The following is a 19,583-nucleotide window of genomic DNA, read 5'->3' as shown; positions in this document are numbered from 1 at the left end:
ACTGCTCCAAAACCGCCATTAAAAAGCCAGACTACGTTTTGCAACTGCACATGGGGACAAAGATCGTACTTTTTGGAAAAATGTCCTCTGTCAGATTAAACAAAAATAGAACTGCTTGGCCTTAATGACCATCGTTATGTTTGGAGGAAAAAGGGGGATATGCTTGCATGCTGAAGAACACCATCCCAACCGTGAAGCACGGGGGTGGCAGCATCATGTTGTGGGGGTGCTTTGCTGCAGGAGGGACTGATGCACTTCACAAAATAGATGGCGGTTGGAAAATTATGTGGATATATTGAAGCAACATCTCAAGACATCAGTCAGGAAGTTAAAGCTTGGTTGCAAATGGGTCTTCCAAATGGACAACGACCCCAAGCATTCTTCCAAAGTTGTGGCATAATGGCTTAAGGACAAAGTCAAGGTATTGGAGTGGCCACCACAAAGCCCTGACCTCAATCCTATAGAAAATTTGTGGGCAGAACTGAAAGTGTGTGTGAGCAAGGAGGCCTACAAACCTGACTCCGTTACACCAGCTCTGTCAGGAGGAATGGGCCAGAATTCACCCAACTTATAGTGGGAAGCTTGTGGAAGGCTACCTGAAACGTTTGACCCATGTTAAACAATTTAAAGGCAATGCTACCAAATACGAATTGAGTGTATGTGAACTTCTGACCCACAGGGAATGTGATGAAAGAAATAAAAGCTGAAATAAATCATTCTCTCTCTTATTATTCTGACATTTCACATTTTTTAAATAAAGTGTTGATCCTAACTGACTTAAGACAGGGAATGTTTACGAGGATTAAATGTCAGGAATTGTGAAACTGAGTTGAAATGTATTTAGCTACAGTGTATGTAAACTTCTGACTTCAACTGTACACACACACGTATCTTTTATGTTGTTGTGTGTTTGTCTTTTTGGTCTCGTATCCTTCGCTTCAGACACCAAGCCCCTCCCCCTGCCACTCACCACAACAACGAGGAAAGCTCATCTCCCTCCTACAACAAGCAGTCAACTCATATGGACACCGAAACACATTGAGACATTTTACTGTAATAGAGGAGAACGTAACCTTTAACTATGCCCTTTTATGTCTCAACTCCCAAAATGTAGAACAGAGCAGACCCTACTAAGATGGGAGTATCCATTAAAGTGATTGTGGAAAATGAATGCTCAGTTTCTGTCGTGTGCGGCACCTTGTACAGCTAGCTGCATATTATCCAGACTGTATGCTAGCTGTCTAGCCTGTGTTTTAATTTAAATACAGAATTGGCAACTCGTTCTCATTCTGCGAAAGAAGCGTCTTCTTATCCAGGTAGGCCACTTGATTTCAACATCCTAAACTCAGTGAACAGGCTGGGTTGTTCAAACAGTTGGAGACGGACAGGAGGGTCTATTCATAACAGATCAACTGTTCTAACATGTTAGCAAGCAAATAGATCCATGTAAAGCTAGACTTTAAATATAAAGATTAGCTACTCACTAGCAGGTGGGCCTGTGCTTGAGAGATTGTTAACGCCTGCAGATAGTGAATGTGCATTTTGCGTGCTTCTGGTTAAATGTGTAACAAAAAGGGTGTTTTCATAGACCAGATCAGTGATTATGGCAAAAAAAAGCTATAATATTTCCTTCTCCTGTCCTTCCCTAAGTCAAAAGTGATTATCTATTGAATACTCTTCTCTTACTGTAGGTGTATCTCCTTCTCTCCTCTCTGTGTAGACGCCAAGGCTGCAGAGGAGGCTACTGAAGCTACAGAGGCCAGTGCTGGTCCTGCAGGCCCGGAGCATGACTTAAGTCAGAGGGGAGTCTACACTGAACATGTCTTCACTGACCCTCTGGGAGTACAGAGCACTAGTCCTGGGGAGACGCCAGCCAACTACACACAGAGGTATGGGATACAGGGATGCACACACGCCACACATACACACCACCCACACACACACACACTAACATCCTGTTTCTGTTCTCAGGGAGTCTGATCTGGTAAAGGATGGTGTTAGCTCCAACCCTAACCCAGAGGAACAGGACCTGATGAGAGAAGAAGCCCAGAAGATGAGCAGTGTTTTACCCACCATGTGGCTTGGGGCACAGAACGGATGGTGAGACGCCGATCGATTTAATCAATCAGATCAGTTTATCAATCTCATATTGATCTCATCAGTCAAATGTGTGTGTGTTCCCAGTGTGTACGTGCACTCGTCAGTGGCCCAGTGGAGGAAGTGTCTCCACTCTATAAAGCTGAAGGACTCGGTCCTGGGCATCGTCCATGTGAAGGGGAGAGTGTTGGTGTCTCTGGCTGATGGAACACTGGCTATCTTCCACAGAGGAGTGGGTAAGGCTGATATGTTTTTTAGTTTCTTGTGTGACTGTCCATTTAAAGGATTCCTACATTGGTGCTTACACACCGCTCTTACTCTCCCTCTCTCCAGATGGTCAGTGGGACCTGACTAACTACCACCTACTAGACCTGGGCAGACCCCACCACTCTGTCCGCTGTATGACCGTGGTTCACGACAAGGTCTGGTGTGGCTACAGGAACAAGATCTACGTGGTCCAGCCCAAAGCCATGAAGATAGAGGTACGTCTGACCCGTTCATGGACGCAAGCACGCACGCACAAGAAGCCCCCCCCCCCCCACACACACACACGGACTCACACAGACTCAGTCCACAGATTATAGTTGTAATCCTCCTCTCCTTTTCCATCCCTCCCCCTCTCCTCCACTGTAGAAGTCGTTTGATGCCCACCCCCGTAAAGAGAGCCAGGTGAGACAGCTGGCGGGGGAAGGAGATGGTGTCTGGGTGTCCATCCGACTGGACTCTACTCTGAGACTGTTCCATTCCCACACACACCAACACCTGCAGGACGTTGACATAGAGCCCTACGTCAGCAAGATGCTGGGTGAGGAACCAAGGCCATTTACACCTGTTGCAGTTGATGTTGGTATTGTGTTCTACGTTCAATGCTTCTAAAGCAACTTGATTGTGGTGTTTGTGTCCTCATTGTTAGCTAGTTTTTACTGATATGGGACAAGGGTTCACAGCATTAGCAAGCCCAAGTGACATACAGGAAATACAGACCCATACTTCATTATTCCTCTTTTCTTAATGTGTCATGTTGGTCTCCCTCAGGTACGGGGAAGCTGGGCTTCTCCTTTGTCAGGATCACAGCTCTCACGGTGTCCTGTAACCGTCTTTGGGTCGGCACTGGCAATGGAGTCATCATCTCTATACCTCTCACTGACAGTAAGGGGAAGTAATGTCTCTCTCCCACTCTCCATCCCCCTCTCTATGCCCACTACTCTCTCCCCAATCTCTATTTAATGATGCATCTCTCTCCATCCTTCTCTCTCCCCTCCCAATCTCTATTTAATGATACATCTCTCTCTACATCCTTCTCTTTCCCTTCCCAATCTCTATTTAATGATACATCTCTCTCTACATCCTTCTCTTTCCCCTCCCATTCTCTATTTAATGAAAAATCTATCTAACCTTCCATCTATCCACCCTCTCTATTTAACGATTCATGTCTCTCTCTAGCCGATAAGGTGATGGCAGGACCAGGTAAACCTGGCGGAGTGATCCGTGTGTATGGTGATGAGACCAGTGACAAGGTGACGGCTGGAACCTTCGTACCCTTCTGCTCCATGGCGCACGCTCAGCTCTGTTTCCATGGTCACCGAGACGCAGTCAAGTTCTTCACCGCTGTCCCAGGTAACTTCACTTCTCTTCCCTCTCTTCTTCTCCTCCTCGTCCTGCCTTTTAACTGATCAAGGTCCCCCCTCCCCCAGGTCATGTGATCCCGTCAGGTGCAGGCGGAGCAGCAGAGGCTGGGGGTGACAACGGGGCAGAGGAACACCCTCAAAAGCAGTTTGGCAAGTCTGTTCTGGTGATGAGTGGAGGAGAGGGATACATCGACTTCAGGATGGGTGAGTTGGCATGGACCATCACATCACACTGACAAGTCCAGTCAGTATATGGCAGGGCATGAAAACATAGATATTTGTATGAGATGAAGTGGCTTAATGTGTGTGTGTGTGTGTGTGTCTTTGTGTGTGTGTGTGTGTGTGTGTGTGCGCGTGTAGGTGATGAGACTGAAGAGCCACTGGACGAGCCCACTCTGAAGCTGCAGCCGTTCCTGGCCAAAGCTGAGAGGAGTCACCTGATCGTCTGGCAGGTCATGGACAGCCAGGACTGAACTGTAACCTCTGACCATGCCACGGCGATGAGGAGCCTATTTAAAGCAGGAACAAGCTGTCCATTCAGATTCACTCTTTTGCATGTTTATTTTAGTTTATTTATTTTCTTCTAATTTTGGTTTTGTATCTTTGTTTTGTTTTATGTTTTTTAAAATTAAATGTTTTATTTTACTTATTGTATTTTAAATCTGATACAAGCCCGTCACGCTTCTATTATTATTATTATTATTATTACCGGTATTACTACTAGAATGATTATTAGTGAAAACAAAAAAAATGGTGATTTAATTTTCTTAGATCATATTTTGCACCTGGTTTTCTATTGGATGCTTAGGGTCCAACCCCTCTGTCCAAATACTGTTTGGTGATTGGTGGAATCAATGCAGGGTCAGGGTGTTTCTTTGGCCTCCCCTCTGTGCTTTCTTTCAGATAGACGGAGAGGAGACAATAGTGTATAAGAGACCTGCTCACAGGAGAATAATGATGGTTTATTGGTTATGATGTGTTTTGAAATGCAAAACCAAATCAACCCCATGATGTCTCACATCGTCCAATAAGAAAGAAGGGATTACAGGACAATCCAGCAAGTGAGCCAATCTTTTGTGTCCTGAATGACACAGGCGTGCTCTTCTTGCGTGAAAGATTTAATTTTGTGAGAACATGGCTCTTGATTGTATGAAAGACCGTTTTTAATCAATTGTAAGAGTTTTCTGGACCTGGGATCAGTGTTGTCCTCCATGACTGGGCTTATATTTAGGCTAACCTAATAGGTCTCTGATCAATCATGTCCGTAGCTGCTGGGGCAGAGAATCTCTTTGTTTCAATACTTTGGAAATGCCCCTTTTCTTTCTAGGGGTAATGATTGACAGGATTTACATAGGATGGATACATATAGATGAATAATTTATTACCTCACGGAAGGAAGGCAGTGTTGCATTGCAAGAGTGTTGGAACAGGGCTTCCGTCTTTAGTTTCTGGGCCGTTGCTCTCCCACCTTCCCTCCCTCCCACCAGCTAGAGCTTGCAGACACTTTACGAAAATCAACGGCTGCCTTATGTTTGAGAGTTGAGAAAAAATATGTTAAACTACATTATGGACTTTAAGTGTGACAGATTTATTTATTCCTATGTGAAAGAATGTTACATGGCCGGTTACCAAATAAAGTAAATGTGTGGCCTTGTAGCTGCATGTTCAGCCCCGTCTCTCTGTAAATACAATAACATTTTGCCAGACCGTCTTTGTTAAAAGGATCATGGGGTATAGAATAGAGATATTTTTAAGCTGTCATCTCTGCAAATAAACTAAGAGCACTCTCCGAGAACAGAGATGTTGGTGTATAATAGCCGGCGTCTCCGCTTCTGGAGTCTTTTGTACGCTGAGAGTAGACGTTACCCATATAGGCACAGATCTAGGATCAGTTTATCTTCTCTAAATCCCAACATGAAACATTAAGGGGAACAACTCAACACTGACCTTAGATCAGCGTCTAGGAACAACTTCTTTCTTCTACCTTATGTACACTAGAGGGCAGGGTGGCACCCCCATAGGTTGCTATGATACTGACGTTTTCAGACTCGAAGCCTATTTTTTTATTAACTTTTTGTACATTTAGTCTTTTTAGACTCTGGTTGCATCTAAAATGACACATTGATTCCCCGTCTAGTACACTATTTTGGCCAGGCTAGTTGAAAAGTAGTGCACTAGAAAGGGGGTAAGGTTTCACGTGTCTCTGGTCTGTGCATCAACAGATTTAGCTGGTGTCTGTCCTGAAGGGTGAAAGTGTGTTTCTTTCCAGAAGACCCCTCATATTGCAGTTCAGCCATTTCAGTATTTATTTCTATGAAAGAGCCTTTGTAGTTCAGAATGTAACTTTGTACAAAATGAGAAATCACCATATATGTGAGCAAACGACTTGAATCGTTCTTATATAGCAAAATTTGAAATTGTGTTTTTTACATTAGATATTATTTTGACAATGATTGTTATTGGAATGGTCAATACATGAGTGGGTGAATTAGAGAGAGAAACTACTGAGCTATGCACTACATCCACAGGGGAAGGTTGCGTGTTCTGGGTAGGAGTTGTCATTGGGCAGTGATCTAGGAACAGCTTATCCTTACAAAATCCTTCATTACGGTTAAGGTGAAAGGTGTAAAACATCAGTGCCTAAGATCAGCTTCTTCCTACTCTGTGACCTGTTCATTAACCTCCAGGTTAGTCGTGTGTGTGTGTCCCAGCAAAACTGTTGTGTTGTTGTGATGCATCACCTATGTACTGATACAGCGTCTCAGCCTTATTCTTTTAGCATTCAATTAAACTGACTTTTTTTGGGGGGGAAACTCTTGTGTCCTCTCGTTATTTGGCTTTTTCCAACTTATTGAAATCATTCCTAGGTGCTCTTGACTTTACCAGACATGGCTCTTTCCAATACATGAGGTGCACTTAAAATCAACCTCTTAAAAGAGAAGAAAACATTCCGCGTACATATGTGTAAACCAAACACAATGGCTGTCCATGTTAAGCAGTAGCCAGCACCCTGGAGAATGACTGACCAGAGGTTAACTGCAGGGAGATAGAGGGTTGGTTTTATTTTATGGCTGTGGAGCGCTGCCTGGTGAAGGTCAAGGAATACCTCTGGAAACACCCTCTCTCGTTCTCTCTTTATTTCGCCCTCTCTTCTCTCTAATTCTCTGTCACATTATCGATTGCTTTAGGATTGGCAGAAACCAACATTTAGCCCAACTCTGTCTCATGTTGCCCTGAAATAGTGTGTCTGCTGTATGTGTGTCTACATTAACTGGATAGATGATAACCTTGCAAGGCCAGACAGAGCGCCTGTAATCAATGAAACACCTTGATTTCAATGCAGCGTTTAACTATTGACTTTTTACATATAGCATCATACCATAATATCACACCTGTAGCCTAGCCTACTGCAATAGAGGGGTGGCAGGTAGCCTAGTGGTTAGAGCGGTTGCAAGATCGAATCTCTGAGCTGACAAGGTAAAAATCTGTTGTTCTACCCCTGAACAAGGCAGTTAACGCACTGTTCCTAGATTGTCGTTGAAAATAAGAATTTGTTCTTAACTGACTTGCCTAGTTAAATAAAGGTAAAAATCGGACAGGCTCTATTTGAACTCCTGAAAAGAGATCATCCTTCACTGAAGAAAACACATTCACTTTTCTTCCTTGCCACCAGGTGTCAGTGTTGCCCCACAGTCTTGTGGCATCTGGAAGGGGGCATTACTTGAAGCCAATTGAAACACCTCTCCCTTTGCTCTAATTGGCTTTTAACTGTTCTTTTCATGGATATAATGTTCCATTCCATCCCAATAATGTACAAAATCTGCGATGGCACTATAGCCATGAGTGAAATTAGGTGCCTCTATCGCAAAAGCCACAATTGTTTCACTTACCTGCTAGACAATACGGATGTCATAACATTTCTGTTAGTGCATATTAGGGTGTGAGGATGGATGGTGATTTGTACAGGACACATGGAGGGGGTGCCTGGCCTGCTGCGCTGCCCCCTGGCCCACACATTTACACCACTCATATCAGAAGATCATACACACCTCCCTCTCCCTGCTTCCCTGCTCTCTCAGGGTGTAGTGGTTATGTAATGAGCCAGCTGGTGTCTCTAGGGGAGGTTGGCTTGGCCTTGGCCCCATGACGCTTGCAATGCCAGGGTTCTGGGTTCGATTCCCACGGGGGACCAGTATGAAAATGTCGCTTTGGATAAGAGTGTCTGCTAAATGACTAGAATGTTTCGGCACACACCATCCCCCGCTGCCCAGGCCTCTCTGTCTACAGTCCAACCAATAACACTGTGGGGATCACTCTATTTTATGTAAAGGGTAATATCTCAGGTGCCTGAAACAATCCTGCGTTGGCTGCAGTGCATGCATGCGTGTCTGTGTTGTCTGCCCAAATGTTTCATTGCAGGGCCAGATGGGTGCAATGAGGTGAGTGCTGAATCTGTTGAATGGTGTATTTCTACCACAAGGTATAACTCATTGTCATTATCATACTCACAGAAAATACTCCACATATAATGTAGGACCCATATCAATTCATCCTTAGCTCTGTCCCTCTGCTGAGGGCAGTTTGTGTCTGGGTGTCACAGTTATCATTGGGTCTTTCAGATCATAGGTGTCACTGGACCCAAACACACAGCTGCAGTCTCTCTCTTTCTTATTCTCTCCATCTCTCTGTTTATCTTCCTCCTCTGTGATGTCTGAGTGTTCCTTCCCCAGCTCTGTCACCAAAGGGGATTTGCGTGTGTGTGTGTGTGCGCGCTGACACAGCACATCAAAGGGTCTACTAGAGACGGTGTCTGGGAGAATGAGCTTCAGAATGCAGGCTGCTCGCCCTCGGCCTAGACACACCACACACTCAGACTTAGACATAGTCTGGCAGAGAACAAAACCGATTTTTAGAGTAGACAATCAAATAGAATCCACACACAGACATTTCAGAATAGAATACACTGGGCATTTTGAAAGGAGAGGTCAGGTGATTGGAATCCATTGTCCAAAACATCCTTCCTCTGCCGTAGTGGAGAATCAGCAATTGCTGACCAACTCCTAAATTTGGACCTGAAAATGGATGCCATAGACAGATGAAATTCAGGTTTGGTTTGCCTGCCATTTGCTTCTGCTGGGTTAGTGAAATAGAATACCCTCTCTTCCATACACTCAGATATCTGTGAAAGAGGCTCCTAAAGCCACTCAAAGCTGCACAGACTCAGTGGTTTGAGATAATGCTAACATCTGAAGTCAGTGTCCAATATCAGCTGTCATGTCCTTATTTCAAGGTCTTTTACGCAGCCCTGCCCTTGAGAAAATAAGTTTAAAACTCTAAAAATAGATGTTTTCCCTGATACAGTAGCTGAGGAGATAGCCACGAGGCTGGAGGAGCTACCGGAGGTGTAATTTCAGACCCTGTAACTATGCAGAAGGCTGTAACAGTCAAATATGCTGGCTTTGATTAATCACTTCAAAGATGTTCCAAGGGATTTGTAAATAAAAAATTTAAAAAGGTATCATGGAAAGAATTTGTTTAGATCTCTAGGTACCACAAGGACCATTGAATGAGACTAGAAGCTAGATACCATTCATGATAGAACTTCAGGTATGTTTGTTTTTGTGTTTTTCGTGCTTGCCGCTACTATTTTCAGTAGCATATGACTAGGGGAAATTAGCATGAAAACATAATCTGCATAAATTCAATGATCAGATAAGGAAGCTTGAAGATTGCTTCGATTTCATGTAATTTAATCCATGCAAAAAAACTATGCTTGAGGAGAGAATGTTCCAGAACAGCTCTTTCAAAAGCTGAGGATAAATGTTCAGAATGTTTTGCCACTTGTGCTGCTGAGTCACAATGACCTAATATATGTATATTTTGATATTACTCCATAGTAAACAATAAATAAATCGATTTTGGTAGCTATATAGTTGAATTTATTAATGTCTACATTCGTTTTTGACAATTATATCCTATTACCACTAAATGCATACTTTTAAATTATATTATGGGAACTGAACATCAAAAAATATATAAAACATAATTTTTTGTAGAGAGTACCTATGCTACTGCCCCACTAAAACAAATACATACTTAAAAACACATCATTTTGTCATTGAAACATTTGATTGAAGTAATGTAATATTCCATTCATTACTGTGGAGTACTGCTTCTTCTGAGGAGTACCAATATGGCAGCCGGTGGCTTCAGAGCCTCTCATTGACCATTACATAGCATCAGCAATCCTCTATTGGTCAATATTCATAGGTTGCACCTCCGTCACTCGGTAGCGTCACACCATTGTTATGAACGTTCTCCAGCTGCCCTCTGCCATTGTGGTGCCCAAAAGTCGTGATAACCGTAGAGAATGTATGTAGCCTCTTTAATGTTACTTTATTTTGGCACTTTTTATCATTATTTTCTTAACTCTTTCTTGAACTGCACTGTTTGTAAGTAAAGGCTTGTAAAGTAAGCATTTCATGGTAAGGTCTACACTTGTTGTTTTCGGCGCATGTGACAAAAGTTGGATTTGATTTGAATGATGGAGGCCTCTTGGCAGTTTTAGCATGGGCAGCACCGTTGAGGGCTCCCACTATGCTTCTGTCATTTTAAAGTAATCAAAGATGTCAACTGGGGTGGGGATTCCTATGGCTAGTAGCCTCAGTGGCGATGCCCGTGCCGCCACAGACGCTATAACGGCACAGATATAAAGATGAGTTCTCTATCTCTATGTGATAAACCCAGTCATTCTGTGAAGGCAGGCTAAGGACTGTTTCGTCTGATTTACAGTATAGTGGCCTGGAATAACCTTGGCATTGCTAAAGTAGGCAAATATTTAGTAAGAAACAACTTTGCCATCCTTATCATGTGGTCAGATTTACTTTAGACAAATGGCAATGTTGTCATTAGCTAGCAAAGTTAGTCAAAAATAGCTAACCTTGCTAAATCCAGTGGTCTCCTCTCGATCTTAGCCAGCTACTGAGCTTCATCAGTGCTCATTGAGAATGCACTGAGTAGAATGCTCAGTCCTAAAACAAATGTTCAAAACAGTATTGTGAGGAAACATGCAACCCATAGTGAGTTAGAACAACATATTCAGTCTATTAACACACCAAGGTTTACCTGAAGTGAACCAAGACTCCTTGAAACTTTCTTCATGGGATTTCCCCAGACAGTGTTGTGAAAGTTGTTTACTTCCTCAAATGAACCAGTGAGCACAGATAGCGAGGCATTTAGCACGCTCGTGGTGATATGTAGTAGAATTTCAAACTATGTTTACTGCTGGGGTTAATGGTTCATAACAGAATTACAAACCATCCAAAAAATACAGTCGAAACCCTAAAAGTAGCCAGAAGGTCACCGTTTGATAATGATACGTGTGTGTGAATAAGATGCTTGTGATCAACCAACCACCATCAACCACTGACTGTATATTCAAACACATAGGAGTAGGTAGGCATGGTTAGGAGCAACACTGACAGTGATGGCTGTTTCCGAGCCAAAGGCTGCTAGTCCCTCTAACAGGCCTGAGGTCCTGACCCCCACAAGTGGGCAGAGTAAGGAATAGTGAGGAGTAACTCTCTCTCCTGATCAGATTCTCTTCACCTTGCCCAGAGAGAGAAAGGGAGGTAGGAGATGGGATGAAGGTGAAGGGTTGAATGTAGAAGAGAAGGGGTAGAGGAATCGAGGGAGAGAGGTTGTGGAGGGATTGAGGGAGGGAGGGAGGGGAGTGATTAGGCCTATAGGAATACAGGGGGCCAGAGAGAAGAGAGTAGTTGAAAGAAGAGTTTAGGACTGACTATAGGGTCACTGCTGCCACATTCCTGTGTTGGTAAGAATCCAGAGGAGTTTCCTGATGTGTGTGTGTGTGTGTGAGAGAGAGAAAGAGAGAAAGAGAGAGAGAGAGAAAGGTGATCCTGGAGTTTGACCCACTCCTGAGGAAACATACTGGACAAATACTTAATAAGCAAGAGGTTTGTATGAACCTTGCTGTCTGCCTTTCCAACCTAATGTTGCAATTTAGAAATGCAATAAGGCACCTCAGGTCTCCAATGGCTAAGGGCTGTAGTCAGGCACTCTGCTTCGTGTCGTGCATAAAAACAGCCCTTAGCCGTGGTATATTGGCCATATGGATTTGCAGCAAGAAGAAAATATTGGCTGCTGTATTAATAGTTGTACTAATGTGCCAGACATGAGTGAAAATAGACGCATGCACAAATTTACACACTGTTAGAGTGTTCACTGACCCATCGGCCCAGAGCAGGAGGATTGGGGTCAGTTTAGAGTGTGTGTGTGTGTGTGTGTGTAACAGAGAGAACATCTCAGAAAGAAGATTAGCTATTAGGCTAAGACTGGTCTATATCTGCCATTGATATAGGTGTGTGTGTGTGTGTGTGTGTGTGTGTGTGTGTGTGTGTGTGTGTAGCAGATTTATTCTCTGTGTATGCATGTGTGCGTGCCTGTTGCAGCGAGGACATCTTTGAAAGTTAGCCGATTAGCCGTGTTAGACTCTGTGCTAAGACTGGCCTATATATGCCATTGATCCTCAATGGGACCATATGTTCCCATACAGAAAGGGAAGCCTCTACACTAACAAGCTTATGTCACTGTATGTTATGTGTCTTCCTCTCTCTCTCTCTGATCAGACCCATTAACACAACTGATTTATAGCCTCACCAGCTGATATTTAGAGAGAGACCGGTCTTCATCAGCAACTACGGTTGAAAAGGGAGGGTATATTACTTGAAAAGTTCATATTTTCCCAGTAAACTACCAGAATTTTGGTGATTATCAAGGATTTGATGTAATCCATCACAATGTATTTTAGTGGCCCTTTTGGGTACATCTGATGATCACAGGTGTCCTTATTTATCTCTGGCACTCTGTGTGGCATAATCACATGTACAATATATGAACTAATAAAATGTGTTTATTTAACAATAAATAGAATGCCAAAGCTATAAAACATCTTAAATATAAACCAGAAACTTAGTGAATACTATGATGGTGTTTAATATGAATGTTTCAGCAGCATGAAATATCCTTTATGTATGTATTTACATACTTCTTTTTTATTTTGCTGCCAATATGTATTTTTTGTCAATATTCTGTCAATCGTTGGAAGAGTTGCAGAGTTAATTGAAAAGAATGTCATTGTTAATTAGATATAATGACACAAGGCGAGACCCAGATGTAGACACGGGAGGCAGATGGCTTGAGCTCTGATATTTATTATAATCCAAGGAGTAGGAAAAAGGCAAGTCGGGGACAGGCAAGAGTTCAGTTCATAACCAGGTCATATTCCAAAATGGTACAGGGCAGCAGGCAGGCTCGAGGTCAAGGGCAGTCAGAATGGTCAGGCAGGTGGGCTCAGAGTCAGGACAGGCAAGGTTCAGAACCAGGAGGAAGAGGAAAAACAGAGACTTGGAAAAACCAGGAGCTAAGAGAAAAACCGCTGGTTGACTTGGCAAACAAGATGAACTGGCACAGACAGACAGAAAATACAGGTATAAAAACACAGGGCATATTGGGGAAGATGGGCGACACCTGGAGGGGAAGGGAGACAAGCGCAAGGACAGGTGAAACAGATCAGAGTGTGACATTAGATGCTTTTTTCTTTAATTTGGCTATTTCCTCTTAAACTATCTCTAGAAACTAATGGACAATACGGACACAAATATAACAATGTATACTATGCAGTGCATTCAGAAAGTATTCACACCTCTTCCATTTAACCACATTTTGTTACGTTACCCTTGATGAAAACCTGCTCCAGAGTGCTTAGGACCTCAGACTGGGGCGAAGGTTCACCTTCCAACAGGACAACGACCCTAAGCACACAGCCAAGACAATGCAGGAGTGGCTTCGGGGCAAGATTCTGAATGTCCTTGAGTGGCTCAGCCGGAGCCCGGACATGAACCCGATCTAACATCTCTGGAGAGACCCGAAAATAGCTGTGCAGCGACTCTCCCCTTCCAACCTGACAGAGCTTAAGGGGATCTGCAGAAAATATTGGAAGAAACTCCCCAAATACAGGTGTGCCAAGCTTGTAGCGTCATACCCAAGAAGACTCGAGGCTGTAATCGCTGCCAACGGTGCTTCAAAAAAGTACAGAGTAAAGGGTCTGAATGCTTATGTAAATGTGATATTTCAGTTGTTGTTTTTTTTAGAAAAGTGCAACAAAAAAAAGGATTTCTGGAAAAAACAGGGAATTTATTGAAAGTTTCCAGAATGTTGCAAACCTAGTGACTTCTACCTGCAGATACTGTCATCTCTCCTTCACATTATTTCCCCATTTTAAAAGTAGGACCTGCACCCTCAGATGTTACCGGTCACTTTTTCAAACTTGGGTTGCACAACTCAAGACTGCCTAAGCATTAGCTCAAGAAGCTAACACAAGTCAGTCTTCAGATCTCAGAAGGTTAATGCGAGTGTAGTTTTTATGATCATATGGTCCTATCATTAGGACGTTGAGAGGTCACTGCCCCTATCATCGCATCCTCCACAGTGTTGTGGCCATACAGGGAGGGCACTGTGACACCAGGATGACACCATGGTTGCACAACAACAAGGGCACTAAGCTGACACACACACACAAACACACACACATGCATCATGTTCTACCATAGTTCAATCACCCCACAGTCCAGTCTCATGGAAAAGCACAGTTGTAATTCAGATTTGAAATAAATATGTGATACATTACCTCCTGTTTTTGGCTCTGCACCCTTTGCTCTGATCTTGGAGAGAGAGGAGTGGAGAGGTTCAGGAGAGATCGTGTGCTTGTTTATGACACACAGCTGTTGGTGGGAGTGGTCGGAGGGTGGGGGTTGGGCTGGGTGTTGCACAGTCGGGACATCTCTCTCAACTTTGCCCTTTGATGGAGGCCCCCACCTGACACCCCTCACCCTCTCCTACTCCTCTTCTCTTCTCTCCTCCACTTTCGTCACCTTCTTTCCCCTGACCCTGCCAATCTCAGCTGCCTCAGGAAAACCTGTAAGCATTTCCCCTCTCAGTGTGTGTGTGTGTGTGTGTGTGTAAGAGGCTCAGCGCATTACCACCCTAGTGATATAGTGGTAGAGCCTCTCTGGCCCTGGTCTGAGGTACTGTTAGGCCAGGATTCAATCAAATTAGTGCTAACACGATAGTCGATAAAAACGCAGAGCTTTTCATTGCTTTTGTTTAGGCAGTGTCAGAGGTATAACTGTGTTAGAGCTGCCAAATCCACAAGCGGCTCCTGTGGCCTCATTAATAAACAGTGCTTACGTACAAATATAGCCCCAAATGTGCATGCGCCAGTTTTCATGCAAAAGTTGGCATTTATAAAACATTTACTTGAAGTGAGAATGTGCTCACCTCCCAGCAAACTTAAGACCACATCTGCTAGTGGTAGAGATATTGTATTGCAAGCTGGCAAGTAAGTATTTTGTGCAAATGGGGGATGTGATGAAAAGTTGATTCATAACTAACTAAAAACATATTAACAAGAAAGAAACGACTTGCCATTAGTGAGAAGAGAGAAAATCTGTGTTTTATAAAAAAAAACAAAAAAACAATTAGACATAGGAATATTATAATTAGACACAGGAATGTTATAATTAGACATATGAATATTATAATTAGACACAGGAATGTTATAATTAGACATATGAATATTATAATTAGACACAGGAATGTTATAATTAGACATATGAATATTATAATTAGACACAGGAATGTTATAATTAGACATATGAATATTATAATTAGACACAGGAATGTTATAATTAGACATATGAATATTATAATTTGACACAGGAACGTTATAATTTGACATATGAATATTATAATTAGACACAGGAACGTTATAATTAGACATATGAATATTATAATTAGACACAGGAACGTTATAATTAGACATATGAATATTATAATTAGACATAGGTCAATGTTATACATTAAATACATTTCATTTGATTTTTCCTGTTTTATTTTCATAACCTTTCTAGAATGTATTCCTCACCTTTTCTGGCCACGATGGGTTCATATCCACGAAGGAGCCATACATCAAATTCCATGCGCATCTCTCATTTAATAAGACCTGTCTAGTATGCCTAAATAGATAGTCTATAGGCTATGTATTTCAAGTATTGCAATATCATAGGCAACGTGGATTATAATACCGGTATACACTGAGTATACCAAACACTAGGAACACATTCCTAATATTGAGTTGCATCCCACCATTTTGCTCTCAGAACAGCCTCAATTAATCGGGGCATGGACTCTACAGGTCAACTTACACACAGCCCTGACACACACACACTTACCCCACCAGACATACCACCAGGGGTCTTTTCACAGTTCCCAAATCTAGAATAAATTCAAGAAAGCGTACAGTATTATATAGAGCCATTATTGCATTGAACTCACTTCCATTGCAAACGCTCAAATTAACACCAGACCTGGTTTAAAAAAAAGAGATAATGCAATGTCTCATGGTGCAACACCTCTCTCTTATTTGACCAAGATATTTTGTGTGTATGTACTGATATGTTGACTATATGTTCTGTTTTTAAATGTATGTAGTTCTGTCCTTCAGATATTCTTGTAATGTTCTGTATTATGTCATGTTCTGTGTTTTGTGTGGACCCAAGGAAGAGTAGCTCCTGCTTTAGCAACAGTCAATGTGGATCCTAATCAAATACCAAATACAAGGGTTCAAAAGCGTTCCACAGGGATGCTGGCTCATGTTGCCTCCAATACTTCCCACTGTTGTGTCAAGTTGGCTGGATGTCCTTTGGGGGGTGGACCATTCTTGATACACACGGGAACCTGTTGAGCGTGAAAAACCCAGTAGCAGTGCAGTTCTTGATACCGGTGCGCCTGGCACCTACTATCATACCCCTTTTCAAAGGCACTTCAATATTTGTCTTTCCCATTCACCCTTCCCATACACAATCCATCTCTCAATTGTCTCAAGGCTTAAAAATCCTTCTTTAACCTGTCTCCTCCTCTTCATCTACACTGATTGGTGGATTTAACAAGTGACACCGACAAGGGATCATAGCTTTCACCTGGTCAGTCTATGTCATGGAAAGAGCAGGTGTCCTTCATGTTTTGTATACTCAGTGTACAGTCGAATTTAACAGCTGATCTTTTACGTTGAAGTAGGCCTATGTATCATGTTTCAATTTGATATTGTCACTTGCACAAGTAGGCCGACAGTGAAATGCTTTTCTTGCTCTTTCCTAACAATGCAGTAATGAATATCAGTAGTACTATAATATATGTATATATATTTGAAGTCAAGTAGAACAAAAACACATAAGTACTATAACTGTGACTACTGTAAGTATTGCAATAGCTTTTTTTGTAGCCTACTCTACAATGTCTCAGAATTCGCAGGCCATTTTCTGGTCGAGTCACAGTAAATATCCCATGCAGCCGCATTACAAGTTCGAACCCTGGAATGTGATGTATTTTACACCTCGATTAGTGTGATATAAAGCACTATTATTTTGTTTATGATAATACATTTTTAAAAATGGTCATCATTTCTCTATATAGCCAAGACTTTCGTGTTCTCAACTTCTCACCCCAGTGGGATATAAGAGGAGTGTTATTTCGTGACAATACCCACAATAGCAGCCGCTCGCAGCCTTAACAAAAGCAATGAAAATCTATGCATTATGTTGGCTAATGCGGGTTACTGCTGATCTGATTGAATCCTTGGCCTTAACAGTGGTTGAAGCTTTGCTGTCCTTGGCTTACCTTTCTATGCCCTTTGGTCCACCTGCTGTCCCTCTGAATGACGGACTGTGTGTGTCTGTGTGTGTCTGTGTGTTTCTATATCTCTTACACAACTCTTGGGCAATGTTTTCTTGCCGGAGGATTACAATAACACTACTCTCTCTGCTCCAAGCACAAACAGCAGTACTTTAATTCCTGTAGTTAGGATACTTACACTGAACAAAAATCTAAACGTAACATGTCAAGTGTTGGTCCCATGTTACAGGAGCTGAAATAAAAGATCCTAGAAATGTTCCTTGCTCACAAAAAGCACATTTCTTTCAAATCATGTGCACAAATTTGTTTATATCCCTATTAGTGAGCATTTCTCCTTTGCCAAGATAATCCATCCACCTGACAGAAGTGCCATATAAAGCTGATTAAACAGCATGTTCATTACACAGGTGCACCTTGTGCTGGGGACAATAAAAGTCCACTCTAAAATGTCTAGTTTTGACACACAGCACAATGCCACAGATGTCTCAAGTTTTGTGGGAGTGTCCAATTGGCATGATGACTGCAGGAATGTCCACCAGAGCTGTTGCCAAAGAATTGAATGTTCATTTCTCTACCATAAGCCACGTCCAACCGGCCTCACAACCGCAGACCACGTGTGACCACACCAGCCCAGGACCTCCACAGACGGCTTTTTCACCTGCGGGATCGTCTGACGCCAGCTACCCGGACAGCTGATGAAACTGTGGGTTTGCACAACTGAAGAATTTCTGCACAAACTGTCAGAAACGTCTCAGGGAAGCTCATCTGCATGCCTATTGCCCTCTCTTGGGTCCTGACCTGACTGCAGATCAGCGTTGTATCCGACTTCAGTGGGCAAATGCTCCTCTTTGATTTGCCACTGGCATGCTAGAGAAGTGTCTTCTTCATGGATGAATCCTGGTGTCAACTGTACCGGGCAGATTTGCTGATGTCACTGTGACATCTGTGAACAGTGCCCCAATGGTGGAGGTGGGGTTATGGTATGGGTAGGCATAACTGCCCATTGTCGTGCCATTCATCCGTCGCCATCACCTCATGTTTCAGCATGATAATGCACGGCCCCATGTTGCAAGGATCTGTACACAATTCCTGGAAGCTGAAAATGTCCCAGTTCTTCCATGACCTGCATTCTCACCAGACATGTTGACCATTGAGCATGTTAGGGATGCTCTGGATCGACATGTATGATAGCGTGTTCCAGTTTCCTCCAATATCCAGCAACTTCGTACAGCCATTGAAGAGTAGGACAACATTCCACAGCCTGATCAAATCTATGTGAAGGAGATGTGTCGCACTGCATGAAGCAAAATTGGTGGTCATCCGACCCAGATACTGACTGGTTTTCTGATCCATGCCTCTACTTTTTTTTAAGGTGTCTGTGACAGACGGATGCATATCTGTATTCCCACTCATGAAATCTATAGATTTGGGCCTAATGAATCTATTTAAATTGACTGATTTCCTTATATAAACTGTAACTAAAATCTTTGAAATTGTTGCATGATGCGTTTATATTTTTGTTCAGTGTACATACTGTACAGACTTGTCCTACTCTCAGACTTGTCTCTCTTCCTTCCCTCTTTCTCTCTTTTAGAATACTGCAGACTTGGAGGTCAATACTAATGCCCTCTCTCTCTCTCTCTTTCTCCCTCCCTCTCCCTCTCTCTGTCTTCCATCAGGCAATCTAAGGAGTCATCAGTAGCAGAGATAGATTTTAATACAGTACAGTATCTCAGCCACCATAATCGTATTGCTATGACCACTGGCCATGCTAAGTTGCTGATGGTGAGATTCAGAGGATAATTCTGTTTACAGGCCGTATATCTCACAGATGATTAATGTTCGCATTTACGTCGCTCCCCTGCCTCTCTCTTTTCTCTCTTCCTCACTCTCTTTCTCTACTGTAGCTCTCTCTCTTCTCTCTTTTCTCTCACCATCTCTTTCTCTCTGTCCCTCTCTCTCCATCCCTCTCTCTCCACCCTCTTTCTCTCCTGCTCTCTCTTCTCTCTCCCTATCTCTCTCTTCTTCCTTAGAGGAAGGTTAGTTCAATTACAGTGCACTTGTTATACTAATGATGAGAAAAAAAAG

The 19,583-nt window shown here is 42.7% G+C and overlaps 1 protein-coding gene across 8 annotated transcripts in view; it reads left to right on the top strand.

The window, feature by feature from the left end:
- The window catches only part of LOC109869894 (C-Jun-amino-terminal kinase-interacting protein 4), a 53,959-nt gene extending 47,421 nt beyond the window's left edge, over positions 1–6,538 (top strand). For 7 of the 8 annotated variants that reach the window (XM_020460177.2, XM_031804768.1, XM_031804765.1 and 4 more), the window contains 9 exons: positions 1,721–1,889; positions 1,972–2,100; positions 2,185–2,333; positions 2,431–2,579; positions 2,731–2,902; positions 3,133–3,246; positions 3,541–3,714; positions 3,792–3,929; positions 4,086–6,538. In XM_020460177.2, coding sequence (XP_020315766.1) covers positions 1,721–1,889; positions 1,972–2,100; positions 2,185–2,333; positions 2,431–2,579; positions 2,731–2,902; positions 3,133–3,246; positions 3,541–3,714; positions 3,792–3,929; positions 4,086–4,198 — 1,307 coding nt within the window. In that variant the 3' untranslated portion in view covers positions 4,199–6,538. The remainder of the gene's footprint in view (positions 1–1,720; positions 1,890–1,971; positions 2,101–2,184; positions 2,334–2,430; positions 2,580–2,730; positions 2,903–3,132; positions 3,247–3,540; positions 3,715–3,791; positions 3,930–4,085) is intronic. The other variant, XM_031804766.1, reaches the window with a different exon arrangement.
- Positions 6,539–19,583: the final 13,045 nt, after the last annotated feature.

This window comes from Oncorhynchus kisutch, linkage group LG25, assembly GCF_002021735.2.
Source record: "Oncorhynchus kisutch isolate 150728-3 linkage group LG25, Okis_V2, whole genome shotgun sequence".
NCBI classification, from domain to species: domain Eukaryota; kingdom Metazoa; phylum Chordata; class Actinopteri; order Salmoniformes; family Salmonidae; genus Oncorhynchus; species Oncorhynchus kisutch.
Note: the sequence above shows the minus strand (reverse complement) of the source record. Positions and strands in the feature narration are given on the sequence as shown.